This window comes from Synchytrium microbalum (assembly GCF_006535985.1).
Source record: "Synchytrium microbalum strain JEL517 chromosome Unknown SmJEL517_scf0018, whole genome shotgun sequence".
Taxonomy (NCBI): domain Eukaryota; kingdom Fungi; phylum Chytridiomycota; class Chytridiomycetes; order Synchytriales; family Synchytriaceae; genus Synchytrium; species Synchytrium microbalum.
Window position 1 is genome coordinate 94,188 of NW_022158367.1, and position 22,722 is coordinate 116,909.

Genomic DNA, 22,722 nt, shown 5'->3' on the forward strand with positions numbered 1-22,722 from the left:
GATTGGCGTCTCTCCGTGATCAAAACTTGAATTTCGATGTTTGGAGTGTAGAGCAGAGAGGAGAGCTAATATAACTAACTAGGTCATCAGTCGCCAGGTCATATAGAGAAGATATAGAAGGATGCAGCAGCCTCCATTTGGTAATGGCGAAGAGCCTCCGACAAAGTACATGCCATTCTTCTTCAACAGAAGCTCGCCCGACCAGGTAATGGCCGCTTCTGTCATGGAGAGTTGTCCTGCCAAGGCCGCATTATCTGGAGGTGCTGGTATGTACAAAGGATCAACTCGCATCAGCATCGACATTTGCTTGAAATTTTTAGTATCAGAAAAAATTGTTGGATCAAGCATTACCCACTCTATGTTACTGCCGTTGATTCATTCATCAATTTCAATGCTCTTCAAATCAACTTTTTTCACCTGCAATCTCTCAAAGGTTTTGCTCTTGGAGGAGCTTTCGGAATGTTTATGTCGAGTGTCGATTTGGGAAGCACAACAGACGAATTCTTGAAACTATCTACAAGGGAACAGCTTAAATTCACTCTAAGAGATATGGGCTCCAGATCACTTTCTTCTGCAAAGAACTTTGGAATGGTGGCATTGCTGTTCTCAAGTTCGGAATGTGTTATTGAAACAGTTGAGTGCTCTTGTTACATAACCAAGTATTTGAACAGGAGACTGATACGTCTTGTTGAGATCAGTATAGAGCAAAGAATGACATGTACAATGGTATATCAGCTGGTTGCATGACGGGTGGTGCTCTGTCTGCAAGAGGTGATGACGTGTTAACTTGCGACAAGTGTTTTGCATCCTGAACTCATCAGAAACAACGCAATATATACAGCCGGACCAAAAGCCATGCTGGGAGGTTGTGTGGGCTTTGCTGCCTTCTCTGGTAAGCTTGTGAGTCAAGACGATACAAGTCGTAATTGCCTCACATCGTTTTTTTTGTAGCTGCTATCGACTACTACATGCGGCATTGGGAATAGTGTCTCGATTCACTTTTTTAGATTATATATATTCGCATCATACCAATTTTGTAGAGTTTCAGCACAGTACACTTCACGTTTCAAGAAGCAAATTGCCATTTTATTCTTAAATCTTCAAACATCTACGTTCTATACTGAGAGCTCATAGTTTTGTGCTGGCTGCCTTCTTTCGTTGCAATCGGGTCAAGAAGGTGATGACTGCATCACTGAATGCATCCTGGGAGAAACAGTTTGTGTCAGACGAAAAAAAAGGCCGTTTCGAAGGAAAACTGCACGTATCAGACGTAGCCAGCTAAACTGCGCACTTACATTGACATCTCCTGCCACCATATGTCTTGCCCCAGCAATATCGGCATATTCGGAGTGTTTGACTATTTTAAGGAAGGCTCTTGCTCCCTCCTCACTCAGCAAGTCCGACTGTCTTCCACGTATCAAAAGGACTGGTTTTGTAATCTGCCTCGCGGTTTCCTCCATCACGGCTGGGTCGCTCCCTCTGTTTCCAGGTTGCATGAAAGCCGGATCCTATACATTTAAGCGTGAGAGTGAGAATTGCAGCCGTGCAAATTGCAGGCTAAGCCATATGCGAAAGGAGCCACTCACCCAATGCCATCTGTACCTCCCAGTACCATCATTTAGTGGCCTCAGATTCTTTTGAAGACCAGACAAGTCTTTCGGTTTTGGCCGATGGGGCATATATTCAGACACGGAATCTGCCGCTTCTTGTACTGAATTAAAGAAACGTTTCCCCATCATAAAGTTGACGATTCGACTGACTCCTTCTTTCTCGGTTCGTGGAGCGATGTCAACGAGAACTAGGTGTGTAAATATATGAGCACTTCATTCACAAATACATGGATCAACGTTAAAGCTTACTTAATGCACTCATGTTTGCAGTTAGCGACGCGGCTAGACCAGCTGATCCTCCCATTGAGGCTCCAACGACAGCGGGACCGCCGTGAGAGTTGGTTAATTGCTGGCATAGCATTTCCACATCCTTTTGGAAGGCAAAGATCGAATCTACAGTTTGGAATGTACAAAGTTAGAATGCGTGTGGTTTTGGTGTAGGATGGTGTTTGTCACAGCGCATTTTAGACCCAACAGTACTGTCGTTGTACAAATCTCATCACAGAAAGACACCAACAGAAATTGGTTGACAAAGTCACCGTGAAAGGTCCAAAATCTCGTGGTGACGTCGATATCTCGATTCCCGTGGATTTTTGCAACACATTGATACCAAAAAGATGCAAACTTACAATCACCGCCTGGAGCATATCCCGAGTCGCCATGACCCTACATTGAACAGTTGAGTAAAGTCCGGTGATGAATTTGTCGAATATTTCGAAAATATGTCTCACTCTCAGATCACAACTAACTGCACGAAACCCGGCATCTGCGAGAGCTTTGGCGGTATTCCCCCATGAATGGCGCGTCTAAAAGTGCAATCATGGTTAGAATTCGTTTGAAGCGAACGGGGTTTATCGTCACAGTTTGTCGAATTGCGTAGTGTTTTTGCCTGTGAAATACGTGCCTGGCCACCACCGTGAAGAAGCAGGACTGTTGGTGCATCGTCCTTGCCATACACATCCCCGACTATTGTGACGTTGAATCCCTTGAATTCTCTAACCGTTGCCATCGTTCTTCGTAATTTACAGTTTCGTAAATTGGAAGCAAGGAAACAGGCAATATTCCCAACTGGCAATACGGAACCTGTTTAAAAAGGCTTTAGTAATTTAAATGCTTGGTATGAACGATCCAGGTGGAACTCATGCACTTGCCAGCTCGGTCGCAAGACTCTCTGTCAAGTCATCAAATCAAGTCATCAAATCAACAACAAGGCCTTACGAAGCTCCTCCTCGAATCATATATGATATTGATATTTCTACTGATACATTCGATATCACTTGTGCTTTATGTGGTACGTATGGCTTGTCTTCGTTGAACATTAAACCCATTTTCCATTTGTGGACATTTCAACATCAAACTCGTTACATTGAACTTTATTACATCAAAAACCACCATGAAAATGTACCTGGTCTCACAAATCTATGGTCTATACTCCGTTAACCTTGCATCCTCCTCTCTCTTTTGGTTAGCCACTACATTGGCAACCCATACACCGGAACGACCAATGATTATAGTCAACAAAACCGATTTTGGAGATACTGTATCCATCACTCAACCATTACAAGAAGTCGTCGTAATGAGCGATCGCTTACATCCCAACGACGAAGAGAAATTACCATTCAACTGCAAATACTGTGGAGGAAAGATTGGTTCAGTCACTTACAAACCTGCCATCATGGAATCACCATTACCCTTTCTTACTCAACGTCGAATCATCTTGGTCAAGGGTGAAAACTATATGGTGTTGTGGAGGTAAATCATTCATCTTAATTGTTTCTGATTTAAAGGTGTTTTTTTGTCGTTCACTCGCTCAACTCGTTTTCATATAGTATTCTCCATGACCGTGAAAGCGTAGCCTGCTGGAACTATCTCAAAGGCAAATGTACCGACGACTTGTGCAAAAGATTCCATGCAACACCGGAAGTATGTAAGAAGTGCGGTATATCAACCGATCCTCCCAAGTACGCTCTACGACCAGAAACCAATCGCCCTTCCACAACAAACAACGACTGGAGGAGCAGAAACCCCCAAACATATACCACTACATCATCACGCGCACAAAAGGACAAACCAGCATGGAAGGCACAACGTGATTTCAATAATATGCCCGATAACGAGTCAGTATCAACAGCCACAGCACCTCGTCAAGCATGGGCTCCTGCTTCCACGTCATCCGGTCAAGGTAGCTGGAGGGATCGCATGGCCAATAAGCAAAACGATGGTAAAAGTTGAAAGATTAAAGATCACGACTGCGTATTGCGTATTGTATATAGCAAACATATTGTAAGTAGTAGAATGCATAAAACCATTGTTTATATACTACAGATTTATCACGCGATAGACATACGCGTAGCAAATTCAAAATCGCATGCACAGATTGCGTCACGTACGGATTAATAGCTCTTTACCAGCATATTCAATTATCTCGTCTTCCTCATTTTAAAACTCTCATCTGCTTGTTCATGCCAAACTCCAAACATTCAAAAACGTATGGCAGCTCAAAGAAGGCCCTTTGGAAGACTTCCGTCTGAGAACGACGTTGGAGGCCCCGCAATACGCATCCCAGGTATGAATACGCTGCTTCCTTGTATTATCGCTCATCATCAAAAATCTTGAAAGAAATTAACATTTTTTCAACCATTTTTAACATTTTCAGGGCCAGCTCAACAGACTCAACAGTTACCAACAGCTCAGCGGCTTCCCAAACGAACAACGAAAACCGCTGAAAAGGGGATCTCGCTTGATACCCAATATGATCAATTCCCTTCTGAAATCCCAGATGATGAGGCAGCTCCTTTCCTGTCCGGACTTCCGAAGCCTGGAAATCTACTGACTTCCAAAGTGAACCGTAAATATCTGCCACGTGTCACTGCTTACTGTACGGCTGCGTAAGTATGCTCTTGGACTTGACATCTGGAAAAGCTCGTTTTTGACACTATCTTTGTTTGCTTTTTCTTCCAACCAACAAACAGATCATATAATCTGGAAAAGCTACACGTCGTATTCGATGATCTGAGACCGTACGATGCTCTTCCCACCACTAAACGCTACGACGAAGCCCTCTACACCACAATCGACCCATCTCGCGTCCCCATCGATCTCTCAACCTTCATCCCCCCCTCATCCTTAAACAATAACATTGCAGTAACAGTCCAACCCTCCCAACTCCAATCGCACCAACCACACGTAAACCATCCGCAAGTACAGCCTACAATACCCGACCTATTACAAACAGACTTGGATACCCGATTTCTTGACGTGGACGATCAGCAGGTAGTTGATGCTCGCGACTCTTTCTTTGAACAGAATGTGGATTCTACTGGTGCGCCGTTGCCGAGTAGTATACCGATGGAGAGTATTGCAAAGAAGATTGCGCCTGTTGGGGAGTTGTTCTTGTTTGATTATGGGGTTGTGGTGTGCTGGGGTCTGAGTGAGTTTGAGGAGAAGGTCGTGCTGGATTTGATTAGGCCTTTTGAGGAGGAGTCTGTTAGTGAGTATCATGTTGTGTGCATTTTGAACATCTCCGTTGCATACAGATGATTGACACATGCACTGTTTTTGTAGAACCGGATGAGATTGAAAAAGAAGACTTTGTATTCTTTTACAATGTACTGGCACCGCCTCAAATCTTCAACGACATAATAACGCTGAGGAAACCCTCGAATGTGAAACATAAGCTCGCCAGTAAGTGCACTAATTTTATACAAGACTTATTCCGTTTTCCTCTCTCTTGAATTTGCTGTTGGATCAATCTCACATCTTAAAGTTCTCACAAACTCACTGCTTGTCTCTTTACAACCACATAGTCTCCCACGCCATCGCCCAAAGCACAAAACTCACAGTCTACGAATACCTCGTCGAAGACACCATCGAAGGCACGAAATCAATCCCAGAAACAATGGCCATGACAGGTAGAATCCACATGTCTCGTGGCCAAGTGAATCGAAAAATCGGTTCCCTCTTCGCCATGCGAATCAATGTGAATCTCGTCAGCAATGTCCTTGATGCACCCGAATTGCTATGGTCGGAACCATCACTCGAACCATTATATAATGCTATTAGACTGTATCTAGAGATCACGCAACGGGTGGATTTGCTGAATCAACGTGTACAGATTATTTCGGATTTATTGGAAGTTTTGAAGGATAATATGACGTCGTCGCATGATGAGGCTCTGGAGTGGATTGTGATTATATTGATTGCTACGGAGATTGTGCTGGGGGTGTTTCAGATGTTGTTGGATATGTATGTCCTATTGCTTATCTGAACGTTTCGGTTGGTTTTTTGCTTTCACAGCCCTAACTCCCTCAAATCATCTAGATATTACACGGAAGGTGGTTGAATGGACTCTTTGCTACATTCTGTTTTGCATGTTGAGAGTGATCTATTTCTATCTTTGTCCTTCGAACAAATTACCATTATTGCATTATTATTGTGTTGTTTTTTACATAGTGTTGACAGAACCCCAATACATTAGCTTTCTTTTGGTTGGAAGTCATATGTTTGGAAGTCCCTCGAAATACTTGATTATAGCTACAGCCTTGTCGAATCGTACATTGTGGATTGGATGTGTTGGGAGCTGTGCAGGCGAATGATTGTAAATGTGATGCGAAAAATGCCTGATGTTTTCAGAAGCAATGCTCACCAGGCGATTATTAGGCACTCCAAACACAGGTTGAACGTCACCTCGATCATTACATATATCAAATCCGCCTGGTGTGTCACTGCTGAATCGATACAGATGCTGTGATATCGAGAGTCCGCTTAGTGCGTAACATGAGTGGTAATAGTCCGGGTTTCTAAGGAAAGAGGTAATGAGCAAACGAGGATAATTGAACAAAGAACGGATAAAGTTCCGAGCAAGCACTGCACATACTTTCCAGGCTTATCCCTTAATCCACCTTTAGCTCCCTGTCCAAATACAATCACCCATTTCTGCATCGCATCTGTAGCACCACAAAACGGATTGATGATATCGTTGAATTGCACACACAAGCTTCCACCACAACACACTATACACACCTCGACCAAACAGTGACACGACCCTGGCCTCATTTTGCCGAGCCCAGTAAGACTCCAGTATCGGAAACGATCCCGATTGCCAGAATGCATAACACGAATCAACTAGCTTGTTTGTTCGTCCTTGGAAGCCTCCTTCCATGTGCATTTGTCTACATACAGCCCATCTCTACAAGGAATAAAATGTGGCATGAGATACTTGGCCTCTAGCCAAAAAAAAGTTACCTTAACCGAGAATGAATCAGTTACACACCGTCAGCCCTTTCAGATCTAGCAGATGCATGGTACCAAGGATACAAGAAGCAGCTAATGAGCAGAAGGTATATCCGCCATGTGCTTCTACTCCAGGCACGGCACCAATACCACCTTCATAGCTCTGGCATCTAGCAACAAACTCGCCACAACCTTGTGCGAGTTCGGGAGTTAGGATGTTCATCATTCTCGCTGCTGATAGGGCACAATATGATCCTCTAAAGAAATATTCGTGAGCCAAAAAGCGCTAAAAAAATCGGAGCCATCATATATGGTTGCAAACCATTCTATCATTCCTACCTCACATCGACTTCACCCCCCTCATGCATCACAAACGATCCATCCGGCTGTTTCATCTTCATTAGAAAAGCATATAGTTTAGGTCTATCGACGATTTGGTAGGCGGCTTCAGATGCTAGAATGGCGATTGTGTTTATGGCCGCGTATGTGGGAGCTAGATGTGGCATGTGGAGATATCCGCCTCCAAATCCACCATCGGGATGCTGATAGCGCTTTAGTGTTGACAAGACCCTATATGGTGGCGTGTTGGCACATAGGTGGGAGGCAAAAAAATGACTGTAGTCGGCCGTGATTACCGGTCCAAATCCGAAGCTTGCAGTCTCACATTCATGAGATCTAGACCATGCAGTATCCAGTACATAAACCACGGTTTACTGGCATCCAGCGACGTGAAGTGATGCGTCAATGAACCTAACCCTCCCAGCAGATACTTTACGTGATCGGCTCTGTTCAAGGTAGCCCTGCGTGAGAAAGAAGAAAAGTCAGTTGATGCAAATTCATAGCGTAAGCTTGTTGAGCATACTGTGATAGAACTGTATCCTGTAGAGTGGATTCCAATAATCGCAACACATTGGTCTCAGTTTCTTGTTGCGTTTCACTTGTTGCGGTTGGCCAGGCATCGTCGTCAAATGTTTTGGAGGACCATAGAGAGTATTCTTGCTCGTTTTCCTCGTTTAGGAGTGGTTGATCTGTTTCGTCCATGGTGTGCAAATTGAGAGTTTGGAGAATCTGGATTTTGAGGAAAGGATCAGTAATTAGTTCACGGGGAGATCTGTAACGGAAGTCACAGAATATGAGATACCTATTACTACACTACAACGATCAGCCAAGTGTTCTCTTCCTCGCAACAGCAAGTTTACGGTTTTATTATTCTAGAAGCAAAACCGAGGTGAAAGTCACAACAAATAAGGTCGTTTACGTGTCGTTTCGAGACAGATCTAGAAAATGTGCTGGAATGAAATTGGAATCGGAATTGACGATTTTAGTTTTTAGTGACTCGATTCTTGGCTATTCGCGAATCCATTCTGGCTATGAAGGAAATGACAGGACCAGCGAATAACTAGAGACGGGATGTACTGGAGCAGTCTTCCATTCTGCATCCTTGTCCATATACACGTTCAATTCAGCAGCAGAGATAGCAGTCAAGTCATGCTTGAACGTATGCTTGAATGTATGCTTAACCAGATGTTGTAATAAATCATATTTGGTGGCAGTTCCACTTAGATCTGTAGTCATTGCTTCAACTTCAACAGGGACACTGTTGGGGCCTCGCTCGTATAACTCGACCCATACTGCTACAAGTCTCCCTACATTATATACGCCAAAGCTTGATTTCATAGTTTGTTTTTGTTCCAATCTTTATTTACGTGTCGTTACAGGGCAGTTCTCTACGGAATTGCGTATCGATCACAAATCTACTCGTTTCATAGCTGGCTGTTTACTGGGAAGTGTTGCTTCATTGAGCTCGATTTCTTGGAATTTTGTAAAAACAGTCTGCGACGCCTTACTAGACCAAAAGACCAAGAAGAGAGACCAATATTTGACTATAATTGTACAATCATGATGTCTGCAGAGAATCATGCCACTGGACAAGCGGCTACTGGTAACATTCAATTGTGATTCAAACTGCACAGTATGTTTGACTTTGAGCTAACCTTGATACAATGTCAATGCTCCTAGGCAAGAAGGAAGACGGATATCTACAACAAGAAAAAATCATTAATGAAGGTACATCATTCATGCAGATCACCACCTTTCCGTTAACATACTCCATGACATCAAACCAGTTTGTCACTCATTCTCTCATAAAAATAGAATACAAGATTTGGAAAAAGAACTCGCCATTCTTGTACGATTTGGTAGTCACTCATGCACTGGAATGGCCTACTCTTACCGTCGAATGGCTGCCCGACATTGAAAGGTGCCTCAACAGCTGCGCAAGTTTTTTGTTGCAAGTGCAAAGAAATGGTTAATGTACTCACCCACAATCATCATTACCATCATTATTATCATATAATAGACCAGCAGGCAAAGACTATACAGTGCAAAGGTTACTCCTTGGAACGCACACGTCTGAAGGAGAACCAAACTATTTGCAGTTTGCTGAAGTTCATCTCCCAAACGATTTGGCTGATGGTGATAAAAAGTATGACGATGAACGAGGAGGTATGAGATTCAAAAAGCGAATTTATGGCTCAATGACGCAGCAGCATACTTTTTTCTTCACCAACATCCGAATCATTCACATATACAACAATTAATGCAGAGGGCGGTGGATTCGGGGGCGCTGAATCCAAAATTAAAATTGTACAAAAGATTCCTCATGATGGTGAAGTCAACAGGTAAAACACTTGATGCATCAAGTATAGTAGCCAACCTCTGGAGTTGTTTTACCCATCACATTCATACACAGAGCTCGATACATGTCAACCAATCCAGACATCATCGCTACCCGGACAGTCTTAGGTCCAGTCTACATCTTTGATCGAACTCGACATGCTTCAACGCCAAAGGAGAATGACGTGTGTTCGCCTGAAATCAGACTAGTTCATCATTCCAAGGAAGGGTATGTGTCTCCATCAGGTTGGTTTTTTTTGCGTCGCAACGCGATGACTGACTGTCTCGCTCTTAGATATGGTATGGCTTGGAATCCCAAAGTACCAGGTTCATTGTTGACTGCATCTGAGGATACTACCGTCGCTCAATGGTATGAGTCTATTAGTGCTTCTGTTTTTGGCATGGCACCTCATCTCACACAGGAACTATTGCGAAACCAGGGATGTAAAGGGCACCACCAAAGAAAAGAAGCAAATGGAGCCTCTTCGTGTATATTCAGGTCATTCTGCTTGGGTTATGGTAAGCAGGTCATTTGGCTCATTTAGAAATAATATCTATAGCAATGGGTTGTCTGATTTTTCTCTTTTCGTCACATTGTAGGATGTTGCGTGGCACATGAAGGATGAATGCTTGTTTGGATCAGTTGGAGATGACAAAAAGCTTTTAATGTAAGAGACACCAATGATCAGTTCTCAATCGAGGTTGCTGTACTGACCTCTCTTGTTTTTTTTAGCTGGGACACTCGAAACAAAGACACTACCAAAGCCGTCAACACTGTCGAACGAGCACACAACTTTGAAGTCAGTTGCATATCCTTCCATCCATCAAATGAATATCTCTTGGCTACCGGCTCGGCAGACAAGGTGTGTTCTTGTTGCTGCGAGACAACATGCAGTAACGATTCTATCCCTTTTTTTGGCTTTATACATCTACCAACCCATACTCAAATCAACGAACAATCCGTCTCACTCACGTAGACTGTAGCACTATGGGACATGAGAAATTTCAAGATGAGGTTGCATACTTTTGAATCTCATCAGGATGAAATTCTCCAAGTTGGATGGTCTCCTCATCACGAGACGATTCTTGCATCATCATCTGGAGATCGTCGATTGAATGTATGGGATTTGAGTCGTATTGGCGAAGAGCAGACTGCCGAAGATGCAGAGGATGGACCACCAGAACTCTTGGTATGTTTATATGTTAATGTTTCATGAGAAGAGGTGGCAGTTAGTTGCATTGAGGAATGTATCAACATGTGCTTTTTTTGGTGGCCTTCAAATTCCTCCTTGTCAATCCCATACTTACCATCACTCTCTTCTTCATATCACCTAGTTTGTTCATGGAGGCCACACCAACAAGATATCTGATTTCAGTTGGAATCCCAATGAGCCATGGGTCTTGTCTAGTGTAGCCGAAGACAATGTTTGTCAAGTGTGGCAAATGGCCTCGAATATTTATGCCCTAGATGATCGAGAAGTGGCAGCCGAACTAGAGTAATAAGTGTGTGTGAACTGTTTGAGGATTGGTTTGTACAGAGAGATTCTATTATTTGCCAAATGCTAAAAACGTTTGTTCTTCTGTTTTTTTACACTATACAAAACTACTACAATACTATTTGTGGGTTATGTGGTGTTTCGACATTCAGGATGTGGTATCCATGTTATTATTGCTGTGATGATTATGATTTGATGATATCGAGTTTCTGGCAGAGATATTTGGTATTGATGTTGGTTGAGAGAGCCTTATGTGTTGTGGTGATTCTTCTTCGTCGTCATCATCCTCCTCCTCTTCTTCGTCATCATTATGATTGTTGTTTCCATTCTGGTGTTCTTCTTCTTCTTCTTCGTCCTCGTCAGCTATCGGTCTAGGAGTATTGGCTGCTTCTTCGTCGGCCTCGTCTTGCACCTGTTTGGCCTTTCTCAGGGCTTCCTTCATGTTGTAATGCTGGGCTCGCATTTGTTTGAATTTCCTCCTGCGTTCCTGTTCTGTGTATGGTTGCAGATAGAGAGAGAAGAGTGTGTTGGTTCAGTTATTGGAGAAAAATGAGCTACAATGTTATGAGGAAAAAAAAACCCAGTGATGTGAACTAAAAACGACTAACAAGTCCAACACGCTTCAACTCCATTACGACCATCACCCGTAACACCACATCAACACATTCACTTCTCAATAGGAACGAACCTTCAGGATCAGCCTCCTCATCATCGTCCGAGTCATCCCACTCTGACCCATTACTCGCAAAGCTTGACGCCGACGTGGAGCGTACAGAGGGTGACTTTGTATTGTTGGTAGTGGCAACAGTATCAGAGTATTGCTGCATGGCAGTTGTGAGTTCGATGGGAGGTATTGCCACTAGATAATCATGAAAGCATGTTGTTTTTTTCAGCTTGTATGATCATACACAGCACACAATACTCCAGCATTCATGATTATACAGTACCATTAGCAGAAGTGCCTAGCACGGTATCGGTATCAGCATTGTAGTGTATGTAGGGAGTCTTTGGTTCAGTGATTTTCATGGTAGCGCCCTTTGCAGCTTCGGTCATCATGAGATTGTCTTCGTCCCATCTTATTCTATTATAAATAGAGTAAGATACTAGTGTTTGCTTGTGTTGATATGTTGGTGTTGGTATAAAAGTGAGTCCAGCATGTGTTTTATTACCTTGAGGAGGCAGGATTGGAACTTGCTTCTGCGATATTTGAGGATGAGTGTGCTTTGAGGATGCTCTTTGCGGTATGAGATGAGTCCATTATTGGTATATGTAGCTTGGTATAGTGTGGTGTTTTGAGTTTTTGGTAGAAATGGAGAATCAAGTTTGTTGCGAAGCTATGGCGAGAACGTGTTGATTCAAAATGGAATCGTGCCGCGATAAATCGACATGTTTACATGTTTAATAAAATTCAAAATATCCGTCGCGTCTCTTTTTAACGACAGCTCATATAGTGTCTCACGCTCTCTGTTCATCGACATCGCATTCTCAACACAAAAAAAAAGTCGCAAACAAAATGGCTCCTGTCGAGGCTACCTCCAACCAAACAGTGCAGCCAACTCAACATCACGGTGCCGCTCCAAGTGGTCCTACTGCTGCTAATCTCCCCAATCCAAACGGAAGGCAGCAATCAGCACCATCATCTTCTTCTTCAGCAGCAGCAGCATCTTCATCCTCACAACCAAATGGAACTACCAATGATACAACATCGAATACTAGTACCCCTGTAAGACCAGCTGCTGTTACTACCTCTGCTTCAACTGCAACTGGCACTCAACAGCAACAGCAACAGTGGAAGGGAAAGAAGCAGCCCAAGAAACTGGCTCCTGAAGAGAGTATGTCGAAGGAATTCGCACTCGATTTCGTGTTTGGAATGGGCTGATGTTTGGTATCTGTGTGTCGTGTCAACATCATCACTCACACTCTACACTTGAACAGTTCTGGGAATGCTCCAGTCAAAGATTGGTTTATTGGGTGCTGAAGCTGCTCTAGAGCAGGAAGATGAAAAGGAAATGGGTATGTTCTTGTACCTTCGTGTCGGTGGTGTTTGGTGTGATTGTTCATACATACAGTGTTGCATTGAGTCTTGACTGTTCTTTGTTGCCTTTCATCCACCCCTGATCTCATATTCTCACACCTCCTTTATTAGCAAAAGCAATCAAAACTGCTTCAAAGGAAATTCACCAGCTGATTACGGATAGTGGCGCTGGTGCTGATGCGATACATCAAAAGTACATGGACCTGGTAGGTTCATACATCATCTTACCCAGTTGCTTTGTGTAGGAAATGTAACGTCTCATGACAACATTCTAATCATTTGTAATTCTGTCTCTCGAAAATCGACAGTTTCAAGATTACAAGAGACTGGAACGAGATCAAGCTAAACTGAAGCGTAAATATGAACAGGCCAACAAGGACAAGGATTCAGGTAAACGAAAAGAAATATCATTACACGCCCTCGATCTTTTTAGCTTTCGGTCAAAACTAAAATCCCAACAATTAAACACCAGGCAAATCGGATCTGAATAAAGTCACTGGCCAGAAACAAAAGATTGAAGCATTATGTCGTCAATTACAGCAAGAGAACAAGCGGATCAAGGCAAGATATTATATAGTCTGTCGTGATTTTTTGTTCTTTGTTGCGATTCTTCAAGTACAATTCTTAAACATTGAGCCCATACTCTCCTACAACAACAGGAGGAAAGCAAACGACTATCACTGACAGAACAAACGAAGCGAGAAGAGTTATCCTCGAAATTCGAGAGCACCATATGGGAAATCAAATCGAAAATGGAAGAAGATAATGAAGAGAAGAGGAGGCGTTATGAGGATACTGAATTGTACGTTGTGTGCATTGTATTGTGCTGTTGGTGTGCATATGGATTCAGGGTGCTGGGGGGAAATCAGCTCAAGATCCCGCACAAAATCCCCAAAAAATATCTGGCCAAATCCACAACACGAGTTCGCTCACATTCACACTACTCTATCTTTCTATAGACTCAAGGAAAAGTTCTCAACATTTTTGGAACAATACGAGTTACGAGAACGTCATTTCCATGCAGTGCTGAAGCAACATCAACTGGAAGCACAGTTAGCTGAAGTCAAGATGGAGCAACAACGGCATATCATACAGCAAGAAGAGATGAAGGTGTGTTGTGCTGTCACCTTGCATCGAAGTGGTTGCGAGCGTTTAACCATCCATATTTTTTGTAGGTTGAAGCAATGAAGGCCCAAATGTCTTCATTTGTCAAGACTGAAGCAGAGCTGAGGCAGCAGCTCACCACGTACGTTGACAAGTTCAAACAAGTGGAGGATACGTTGGCGAAATCCAACGAGTTGTTTGCCAAATTTAGGAATGAGATGCAGCAGGTAAAATTGACGAGACCGTCTGTCATTTCGAGATGGTTGTCCAGCGTTTTTTTTTCGCTTACTCTATTTTTCTCATCAGATGACTAAAAAGACGCAAAAGCTGGAAAAGGAATATGCCACAGTTCAAGCCAAGTGTGATCGAAGTAGTCGTAACTTGATTGAAATGGCTGAGACCATCCAGCGGTCTTCAAAGACTCTGGAAACAACAGTGGCTTCCAAAAACAAGTTGGAGAATCTATGTCGTGCTTTGCAGGTATGTGGCTGGCGCTACAAAAATACGCTGGGATGTTGAAGAATTGGTTGAATGATGCTGTTTCTATTTATTTGCACATATTTTATTTACCGATTAATATGCTTTACATAGGTGGAGAGGAATAATCTGAGAACCAGATTAGCCAAATATGAGAATCCTGATGAAGGAATGGAGAATGGTCCACAAGACTCAGAACTGGAATCTGAAATCTTGGCCAGTCCACTGACGGATCAACAACAACTACCTAATAATAATAGTAATAACAACACCACCAGCAACCCCTCATCCTCATCATCACCTCTGAAAACGACGCCATCGGGCGGAGATGAGGAGAGAGAAAAGTAGTTTCTGGTAGTAGTATTATTATGTGTGTGTGGTTTGTTATGGTTGGGGTTTCTACATATCGTCTGCATCTTTTTCTGGAATGGAAGAAGAAAAATCAAAAAACACAATTGTCAATACACTTATACCTAATCCAAGCTTTTTTGGCTGAAAGTTCTTACCTGTCGTTGATTCATCGTGTGGTGTCTTTGATTCTATAGGTTCTTCTATTGTATCTGGTTTCATACTCTCATCTTCAGCCTTCCCCACACTAAATCCATCACCCTTCACATCATCCCCATCAACAATATCCAACCCTTCAACACCACTCAGCTCATCCTGCAAATCCTTTTCCCAATCCCCTTCAGGCATTTCAATATCTGTGTCATCGGGTGCGTCAAACAGGAGGTCTGATTTAGCTGTTAGCAGCGGTGTTTCTGGTTTGGTCGATTGTGGTTGTTGTGTTGATGCTTGTGGAGAGTCTGTGAAGTCAGAGGTTGGTAGGTTGTGTTTGAGCTGGATGCCACCTTTGACGAGCGAGCAGCGGTAAAAGTAGCTGCGCCAGAATTCGTTTTCGGTGATGCTGTCGAAGACACCAAAGAAACGGCGAAGTCAAATGAATGATCCTTGAAAGTCAACTACACGTCCAACACACACAAATACGTACGATTTCGGAACCAAGTCAAATCTCTGCTGTCCCAATTTCGGATCCTCTCGTAGCGCTCCCTACACAAAAACAAGACTGGTAAGTTACAGCAAAAAAGACGACGTTGTTGTTCACTCAGAGCGATTTCATCACACATACAGCAGCAAGCGACCGATACTCTTCAAAGTCAAACTGGAACGAATCAGGTGGAGCCACGAGGAAATTCCTTTTATCATTTGATAGATCGGTAATCTGCTTCTTCAGTTCGTCTTCATATGCTCCAAATCCATGCCACGGGGTCTCGCCAATGAGGGTATCGTCTTCGGCCATGACTTTTGCGTTTGGGGATTTGGCTAGTTCCTGGAAGACCAAAGTGGTGTTTGGATGTTTGATGTTGCGAGTTTAGAGCCATTCAACATCGGTTGTATATAGCCACAGTAGTCAAATATCAAATAAATCATGAAATAATAAGATTTGGTGCTTACATTCTCGATAGCTGCACTGGCATTCTCTAAAACTTGCTGAGCTTGATTCTTCAGATTGGCTGCGATGGATAGGAAACCTGTGGAGAGGAGAGATGACAAGTTCATATGTGATCTGGATGTGAGGCGTTGTGCTGATGAGAGTGTACTTGCCTGAAAACATTGTTGCAAGGGTTGCTGTTTTTGGGAGTTGGGAGGTTTTGGTATTTGACGTGAAGGGAGCAACATGTACGAGAAGTGTTACGTCCTATGGATCGCTTATTAAAGCCGACAAGACGAGTCACAAAAGTTTGCTTTGACCACTCTATGAGCTTGTTGTTGAAGAATTAGCCGTTTTCTGTGAGATGAAGCAAGTTAGGTTCGAACGTGAAGTTTTGACGTGACATTTTTCGCGATATAGGCATGAAACATGAAACTATGAATAAATATCTTTTTAGCTTCCGTTTTTCGTCGACCGTGAATTTCGTTGACACACTCCGACTTTCTTGACGAGTTTCAGCAACCAACAAAAAGTTGAAAAAGAGCAAAGATGGCCAGCATCGTCAACTATGCCTCTGTGAATGTAAGTCTCCATTGCATCAGTGCACTCACTCCCTCTCCTTGCATCCCTTCCTGTCATCCATTGGAAACTCGCAAACATATTTTTCACATTCTTCATCTCACAACCCTTTTGCGTCCTACTAGTATTTGCGGTTTGGAGCACTTGGACTCGGTCTCTACTGGGGCCTCTCACGACAAGGCTCTCTCACGGAATTCGTCAAGAAGAGGCATGAAGCTGAACATAAGGCACATCAAGATGAACTCGTCGACGAAGCAAGACAGGCATACGAACATGCTGAAAACAGAAGAATGTCTGAATTGGCCCTCAAGGATGGAGGTAAATACCGTGTAGCGCATGGATGGGTCGTCATGGGGCTGTCATTGGCCCCATAGTGCTCAAACGAATGCTGCCAATGTTGTTACAGAACACTTGTACTCAAAACCATATCAACACCTTAGTGATTTCTGACCCTGACTCGTACCGATTCAATGCTGAACGTTGGTTGAACTGGACTTTGGCCTACTATGAAGGTTCAAAAACTGCTGAAGTGAGTGCCCATTCAAAGGTGATTAGTATCTGCTCAAGGCCAAGACTTACGCTTTCTTTACTTCCAACAGCCCAAGAAATAAATATATTGAAAACAGTGTAGAAGAAATATTTGTCATGTCGAGAGTTTGACATTCCAAATACTTTGGAAGAATTAAACATCAAATCATACCAAAAACGCAACTCAAATAGCCTCAGAACATTGCTCATTATGGTCAAGTGAAATGCACAGTTTTTGATTCGTATAGGTCGATGGAAAAATGCAGACGCATCGACGCTACATGACGCTAGATACATGGATGATGTAGGTCGTGCATATGAAAGGAAAATCACCAGCATGAATCAACAAAGTACTAGATCTGCAACTAGCGGCAATCCAACGCACAAGTGGCAAGACTTGCAAAATAACGGTGATGCAGTTGTTTATATTTGAAATGCGTGTAAACCATGCTGAACTTATTCAGAGGGAGAAAACCGATAGGAAACTTGAGAAGTTTAGTTTGAGTGCTCAGCATTGGTTGCTCAAGCTCTGCGAAGTCTGGGCCAGTTGCTGCAACACACCGAATGTCAGTATCTGCTGGCAGGTTCACTCTATCGGCACGACTTCCTGGTACGGCTTCAAAGACATTATCGGGGCCTTTTTCATATAGCTTCACCCAGATCGGTATAGTCTCTATGACTACCCATAAATATATATGCACAAAGCCGGTTGTAAAAGTCAAGTGTCAGGATGGACGGCTTCCGAGAGGACTGACTTGTCGTCTAGGCCGGGGCAAACCGTTTGAAATCTATTCTACTCTACATATATACTCTATTCTCTATTCGCCCTACCAGAAACACATCCCTCATCTGTGGTCTGGCTGGACGGCGAATAGAGTTTTCGACTGTAGTTGGGAAGCAAGCTGAATCGCGCCGCCTACTCTCTGCTTTCGGTCTCTTTCTTCAACAAAAGGCTACATGAGAACATGTTGTTTTTGCAAACCCCTCAGAAACAACACCAAAAGCAACAACAACTGGAAGCAATCTTTGATTTGCTGATGCCACGTGAATGCGAGAATGTCTATTGATACAGGTTGACGGAAAAGATGCGAACTGAGGTATCATCACTACATGATGCTAGGTACATTGATTGTGAAGGTGGAGAGGTCGGGGCCCATCGGAGCGCTGTTACAGACGCAACATGGCATATTCTATAAAGGTTGATTCAGAAGACGGATTAAGAGAGATCGCGTTGTGTTTGGGTTGAACTTTTCAAGAATTGTCAATTCTCACTCAATGTCCAAATGTATGATGCCATAAACACGCAGCTCTTCACCGATTAACAAGTACAGGATGATGCGTCCGTCCTCCAATCCAGCGGCGAGGCAATATCTAGAAAAGTCGCACCGCATTTAGTGGCAGCAACCATTGTTTTTTGCTCTTGCAAATGTCAAAATCATCTTCAAGAAAGCAGGGAACGTACCCTTCCGAATACAGAACTGGCATGAATGACACACTAGTAACACTTTCTTCAGTCTTGATGGTTAAACATGCTTCCCACATAGTTTCACCAGATGCCTTCCAAATTTTGATCTAGTAGAGAATCAAGTCGTCTTAGACATTAGTTTTTTGGCGGGCAGGTGCACCAAACACCGAAAATCATCGAACATACCGACTTGTCTCGGGATCCAGTTGCGAAATATTGCGTATCATGTGTCCATGACGCATCCCATATTATACGTGAATGAGCTTTAGCGTCACTACACAGGAGCTTGTATGGCACATCACCTGTGATTGACGTAGCAAGTGTAGAGTTTTTTGTTGGTTTCAGAAACAACGAATCTTCCAATAACATACATACCTTCTGTTGATTTGACGAATAGAGACCACATCCGATCTCTTCCAACAGTAAGGATATATCGATCATCATACGAAAATTTGATTCCAGTAACAGTTAGAGAATGTGACATGAGAGGACTACATATCTCCCTCCATGTTGACGTCGACCATATACGTATGCCGGCATGTTCTGGTTTCGCTGCCTACATGCAAAGATAGTGTCAAAAGTGACACTTCGGATTTGATGTAGCAAACCAAAGCAAAAGCGTGCGATAACTTGAGGTTACCTTGCAAGATGACGCAAGCACACAACCATCATGCGATGCTCCCAATGCAAACAGTTCAAATCCATGACCATACAACTTGTTGATTTCAGGCCATAATGTGGTAGTAGACAAGTGATGCTCAAATGGTGGTTGCATGAATGCTCCAGTGGTCGCAGTGAAGGTTGGTAGTGGTGCATCAAATGTCGGTCGACTGCTTTCTGGACCAGAGCTTAATCCATCACCTGCGTGAATATGCAGTTCGCATTAGGATTTGTGGTCTGTTGGCAAAAAAAATCGGAAAGGAAAGATCATTGTCCTTTACCATAATAGACTGCCTTGTTACTCAGTCCAAGAGCTGGTAAACTTGCTCCCAGAGGAAGATTTGCCTATTTATGGAAAAGGGATGTCTTTTAGATTCTACCAATTGAGCAAAAACACCCAGGGTATATGCGTACAGCCGCAGCTCCTTCATCCTTGATTCCAGTCCAATTCTCTAACGATTCGACAAATGTTCTTGGAGCTTCAAAAACTCGCACCACCTATGCAAAAAAAAGTTATGACAATGCTGCTCCATTTTGTGGAAAACAAATCAGAGACCTTCTCATCAGCACCACTAACAAAGCAATACTTGTTGATAAATGCCACACATTGTAAATCATATCCATGGATTTGAGGACGAGACATTTCATGCCAAGTGTATATGCCATCACGGATCCATTTACTCCATAATCGGGTCGTTTGATCACCACTATCGTGACGAGAAACAGTGGTTGGTCTAGAGCAAAAAACGATAACAACAAATGAGCTGATACCTGACGGTTATCAAGTACCGACTCCGCGGATCCCATTCGAGACCAGTTACAGGATCTGAATGACCACTAACACCAACACGTGGCATCCATACCGTTTGATCTACGCAAAAACATTAGATCATATTCTCTAATTCTTGAAGCCCAAGCCGAATCTTTCATCACACCTTCTTTGCCCTGCTCCCATAAACTAATAGCACCATTGTAAGCATGAGCTAGCAAAGTTCTACCATCAGGACTCAGAATGGCTCCATAAAATCCTAGATTTAGTCCACTGACATCACCCACTCGGACCTGTTTCAGCGAAAATGTGAGCGAAAAGGGCAATCTTTATGAACGCTTAATTACTGCAACGTACTTCATTGATCCACATTGTTGTGTCTGCATCTGGCGACCATAAATATATAGATCGATCAGTTGATGAGGATATTAGGCGCATTGGTTGATGGTATGTTCCGTCTAGGAGATTTTCCATGTTAGACTTGGTACTTTTTTTTTGGCTCGTGTGGATGATTCAATACCTTTAATGATGGGAAGGTGCCAAAAGACACTATGCACCCAATCTTCATGGCCAACCAGCATGGCATCAAACATAATGGAGTACTTGGCTTTGGTGCTAAAACATTGCAAAGCGTTCGTAAGCCCAGGAAAAGACCAAAAAGAGCGTATTATACCGAGATACTGTTACAGACCTCGTGTTGTCTCTCGTATCCACATCAACATCAATTATATACGCTTTTGTAGCCAGCTTCATACCAGCTAGAGCTCTAAAACCAAAAAAGAAGCGCTTAGGACAGTTAACGTGCAAATTGCACGTACTGAAAACGATGACTCACGAATCACCCAATTCCACCAACTCATCCAATCGATCCTGCGGAAGTTCAACATCCATAACGCTTTCCTCTTGCATATCTTGCGATGGTGCTATCCTCCATAACCGAATATATTTATCTTGTGAAGCTGATGCAAGTATCAAATCACCATCATTGAAATGTGGTGTTTGAGATGAGTCGGTTGATGATGGTGATTTAGTATACGTGGCGAGATCTATTGCACGAATCCAGTCCTTGTGACCATGTAAAGTCAATAATGGGACAAATTTGTGGTTTTGGTGGGCGTATACGGTGAGTTTGTTGTCTGTGTTGCCTGTGACCAGTATTTGCGCTAAAGCACGTTGAGATTAGCTGTTTTTTGCTACCGGTATGGCTGAAGCAAATATCGTACTTGACACGTTTGGCAAACAAGCCAATGCTAAACACAGTGGGTATTTTGGAGATACGTTGAGTGATTGTACTGGTTCTAGTACTACAGGTTTGCCTAAATGGTGATGATCCGTCAGTCACGCTCAGCCAAAAAGAAGCTACATCCAACAAAAGATACCATTTTCAACATCAAGATCCTCGACGTCCCATACTCGAATCCAACCATCTAGTGAACCAGCTACAACCAGACTTGGACCATCTGGTAGATCCCTGCCTCTTGACACAGCAAGACAATTGACACCTGAAGTATGTCCTCTTAATTCGGCAACAGTCTTGTACTAAGAGTATGAAGTCGACAGATCAGCTTCAAGATTTTGAAAAAGCTAAAAATCACGATCTAATACACACCTTTCCAACTTGAGTCTTCTTCCATATGCGACATGTTCCATCAGCAGATCCAGATACAATGGCATCGTCGTGCTGAGCACTTCCAGAACCTGTGTTTTGTCCAAAACTCTTTGAATTCCCCAGAACGGACAAATTTGAGATCAGATCCAAGTACCTTTACGTAAAAAACGAACGCAATTGACTCGTCCCGCATGTCCTCGTAATGTATGTTTAACTCCAGCTTTCGTTGAATCCTTTTGCAAAAAAAAGTCTATGAATTCTCACACGATGACACCGATAGATTCACAACTGCATAATCTGCAACAACAGGCTGATCTGTTGATCCAAGATAACGTACCTCGGGATGATATATTGCTACAAAGTTTCCAGCAGCATAAGCTACAGTTCCATCCAGACACCAATCAGCTGCATTAGAGACTCTATTGCATGCTATACTGACAAATTCCAGTTCAGATGTCATCGAGATCCCGCAGACACGCTATATAAATTAAGCTCTAATAAGCTGTTGCGTCTGTTCGTATGTATCCCAAGTTTGATTTTGAAAATCGAAGGAGCACAAGACAAACACGAAAGGAACGCGTCAAAGCTCGTATCCAAGATCTATCTGGCGCGTCTAATTGCATTACAGTGCCAGTAAACTATACCGACCGTCGGAAGTAACCCTTCTAAAACAACTCCCAAAACCAGACAAAGATGCAAGCTCAACAATTTTCGCAGATTCAGAACATTCTGACAGAGGCCACTCAATCTGGCAAGATGTAAGTTCGTGAACCTGTCCTGAAATTCCAGTTTGAACGTGTTTGGGAAGGTTGATATCCAACATTTGCATTTCATGGATTTGTTACACTCTTTTCGCTGAGCAACGTTTCTGTCGAAGCAATGTGCTAATCAACGTCTACTTCATAGTAATGGTGCAGCTGCAGTGGTAGTTGACAAGAATGGAGTGGTCTTCCGTGGTGGTGCTGGTGAGATCATGCCGGACACAAAAGTACGCATTGCGTCGATGAGCAAGGCTGTCACGTCTACTTGCATTCTGCAACTTCTGGAGAA

The 22,722-nt window shown here is 43.1% G+C and overlaps 8 protein-coding genes across 8 annotated transcripts; 5 read left to right on the top strand and 3 right to left on the bottom strand.

Moving 5' to 3' along the window:
* Window positions 1-121: 121 nt before the first annotated feature.
* SmJEL517_g03426 (uncharacterized protein) lies at window positions 122-986 on the top strand (the record flags this gene model as incomplete). The annotated part of the gene is made up of 5 exons (XM_031169354.1): window positions 122-266; window positions 434-633; window positions 699-771; window positions 842-892; window positions 952-986. The coding sequence occupies 5 exons, from the start codon at window positions 122-124 to the stop codon at window positions 984-986; spliced, it is 504 nt and encodes a 167-aa protein (XP_031024634.1).
* A 3,114-nt stretch (window positions 987-4,100) lies between these two features.
* Window positions 4,101-5,877, top strand: SmJEL517_g03427 (uncharacterized protein; the record flags this gene model as incomplete). The annotated part of the gene is made up of 5 exons (XM_031169355.1): window positions 4,101-4,176; window positions 4,267-4,498; window positions 4,583-5,100; window positions 5,175-5,294; window positions 5,417-5,877. 5 exons carry the CDS (start codon window positions 4,101-4,103, stop codon window positions 5,875-5,877), a joined length of 1,407 nt encoding a protein of 468 aa, XP_031024635.1.
* Window positions 5,878-6,105: 228 nt separating this feature from the next.
* On the bottom strand, window positions 6,106-7,883 carry SmJEL517_g03428 (protein farnesyltransferase; the record flags this gene model as incomplete). The annotated part of the gene is made up of 8 exons (XM_031169356.1): window positions 6,106-6,189; window positions 6,256-6,409; window positions 6,487-6,556; window positions 6,633-6,798; window positions 6,883-7,099; window positions 7,182-7,412; window positions 7,478-7,642; window positions 7,705-7,883. The coding sequence occupies 8 exons, from the start codon at window positions 7,881-7,883 to the stop codon at window positions 6,106-6,108; spliced, it is 1,266 nt and encodes a 421-aa protein (XP_031024636.1).
* An 858-nt stretch (window positions 7,884-8,741) lies between these two features.
* SmJEL517_g03429 (uncharacterized protein) lies at window positions 8,742-11,018 on the top strand (the record flags this gene model as incomplete). Its single annotated transcript, XM_031169357.1, has 12 exons — window positions 8,742-8,784; window positions 8,862-8,909; window positions 8,997-9,102; window positions 9,202-9,347; window positions 9,448-9,523; window positions 9,595-9,747; window positions 9,814-9,888; window positions 9,959-10,037; window positions 10,119-10,186; window positions 10,252-10,381; window positions 10,496-10,708; window positions 10,854-11,018. The coding sequence occupies 12 exons, from the start codon at window positions 8,742-8,744 to the stop codon at window positions 11,016-11,018; spliced, it is 1,302 nt and encodes a 433-aa protein (XP_031024637.1).
* A 144-nt stretch (window positions 11,019-11,162) lies between these two features.
* Window positions 11,163-12,272, bottom strand: SmJEL517_g03430 (uncharacterized protein; the record flags this gene model as incomplete). Its single annotated transcript, XM_031169358.1, has 4 exons — window positions 11,163-11,506; window positions 11,703-11,873; window positions 11,962-12,095; window positions 12,184-12,272. 4 exons carry the CDS (start codon window positions 12,270-12,272, stop codon window positions 11,163-11,165), a joined length of 738 nt encoding a protein of 245 aa, XP_031024683.1.
* A 255-nt stretch (window positions 12,273-12,527) lies between these two features.
* On the top strand, window positions 12,528-14,978 carry SmJEL517_g03431 (uncharacterized protein; the record flags this gene model as incomplete). Its single annotated transcript, XM_031169359.1, has 10 exons — window positions 12,528-12,846; window positions 12,950-13,027; window positions 13,161-13,255; window positions 13,358-13,439; window positions 13,522-13,625; window positions 13,709-13,851; window positions 14,009-14,159; window positions 14,225-14,380; window positions 14,460-14,633; window positions 14,745-14,978. The coding sequence occupies 10 exons, from the start codon at window positions 12,528-12,530 to the stop codon at window positions 14,976-14,978; spliced, it is 1,536 nt and encodes a 511-aa protein (XP_031024682.1).
* Window positions 14,979-16,611: 1,633 nt separating this feature from the next.
* On the top strand, window positions 16,612-17,252 carry SmJEL517_g03432 (uncharacterized protein; the record flags this gene model as incomplete). Its single annotated transcript, XM_031169360.1, has 4 exons — window positions 16,612-16,644; window positions 16,767-16,959; window positions 17,082-17,170; window positions 17,241-17,252. 4 exons carry the CDS (start codon window positions 16,612-16,614, stop codon window positions 17,250-17,252), a joined length of 327 nt encoding a protein of 108 aa, XP_031024681.1.
* A 1,185-nt stretch (window positions 17,253-18,437) lies between these two features.
* SmJEL517_g03433 (uncharacterized protein) lies at window positions 18,438-22,132 on the bottom strand (the record flags this gene model as incomplete). Its single annotated transcript, XM_031169361.1, has 18 exons — window positions 18,438-18,540; window positions 18,632-18,741; window positions 18,821-18,936; window positions 19,010-19,190; window positions 19,275-19,495; window positions 19,576-19,639; window positions 19,709-19,792; window positions 19,851-20,001; window positions 20,066-20,165; window positions 20,230-20,356; window positions 20,421-20,521; window positions 20,584-20,678; window positions 20,737-20,829; window positions 20,899-21,226; window positions 21,287-21,379; window positions 21,443-21,602; window positions 21,673-21,780; window positions 22,010-22,132. The coding sequence occupies 18 exons, from the start codon at window positions 22,130-22,132 to the stop codon at window positions 18,438-18,440; spliced, it is 2,358 nt and encodes a 785-aa protein (XP_031024680.1).
* Between the last annotated feature and the right edge of the window lie 590 nt (window positions 22,133-22,722).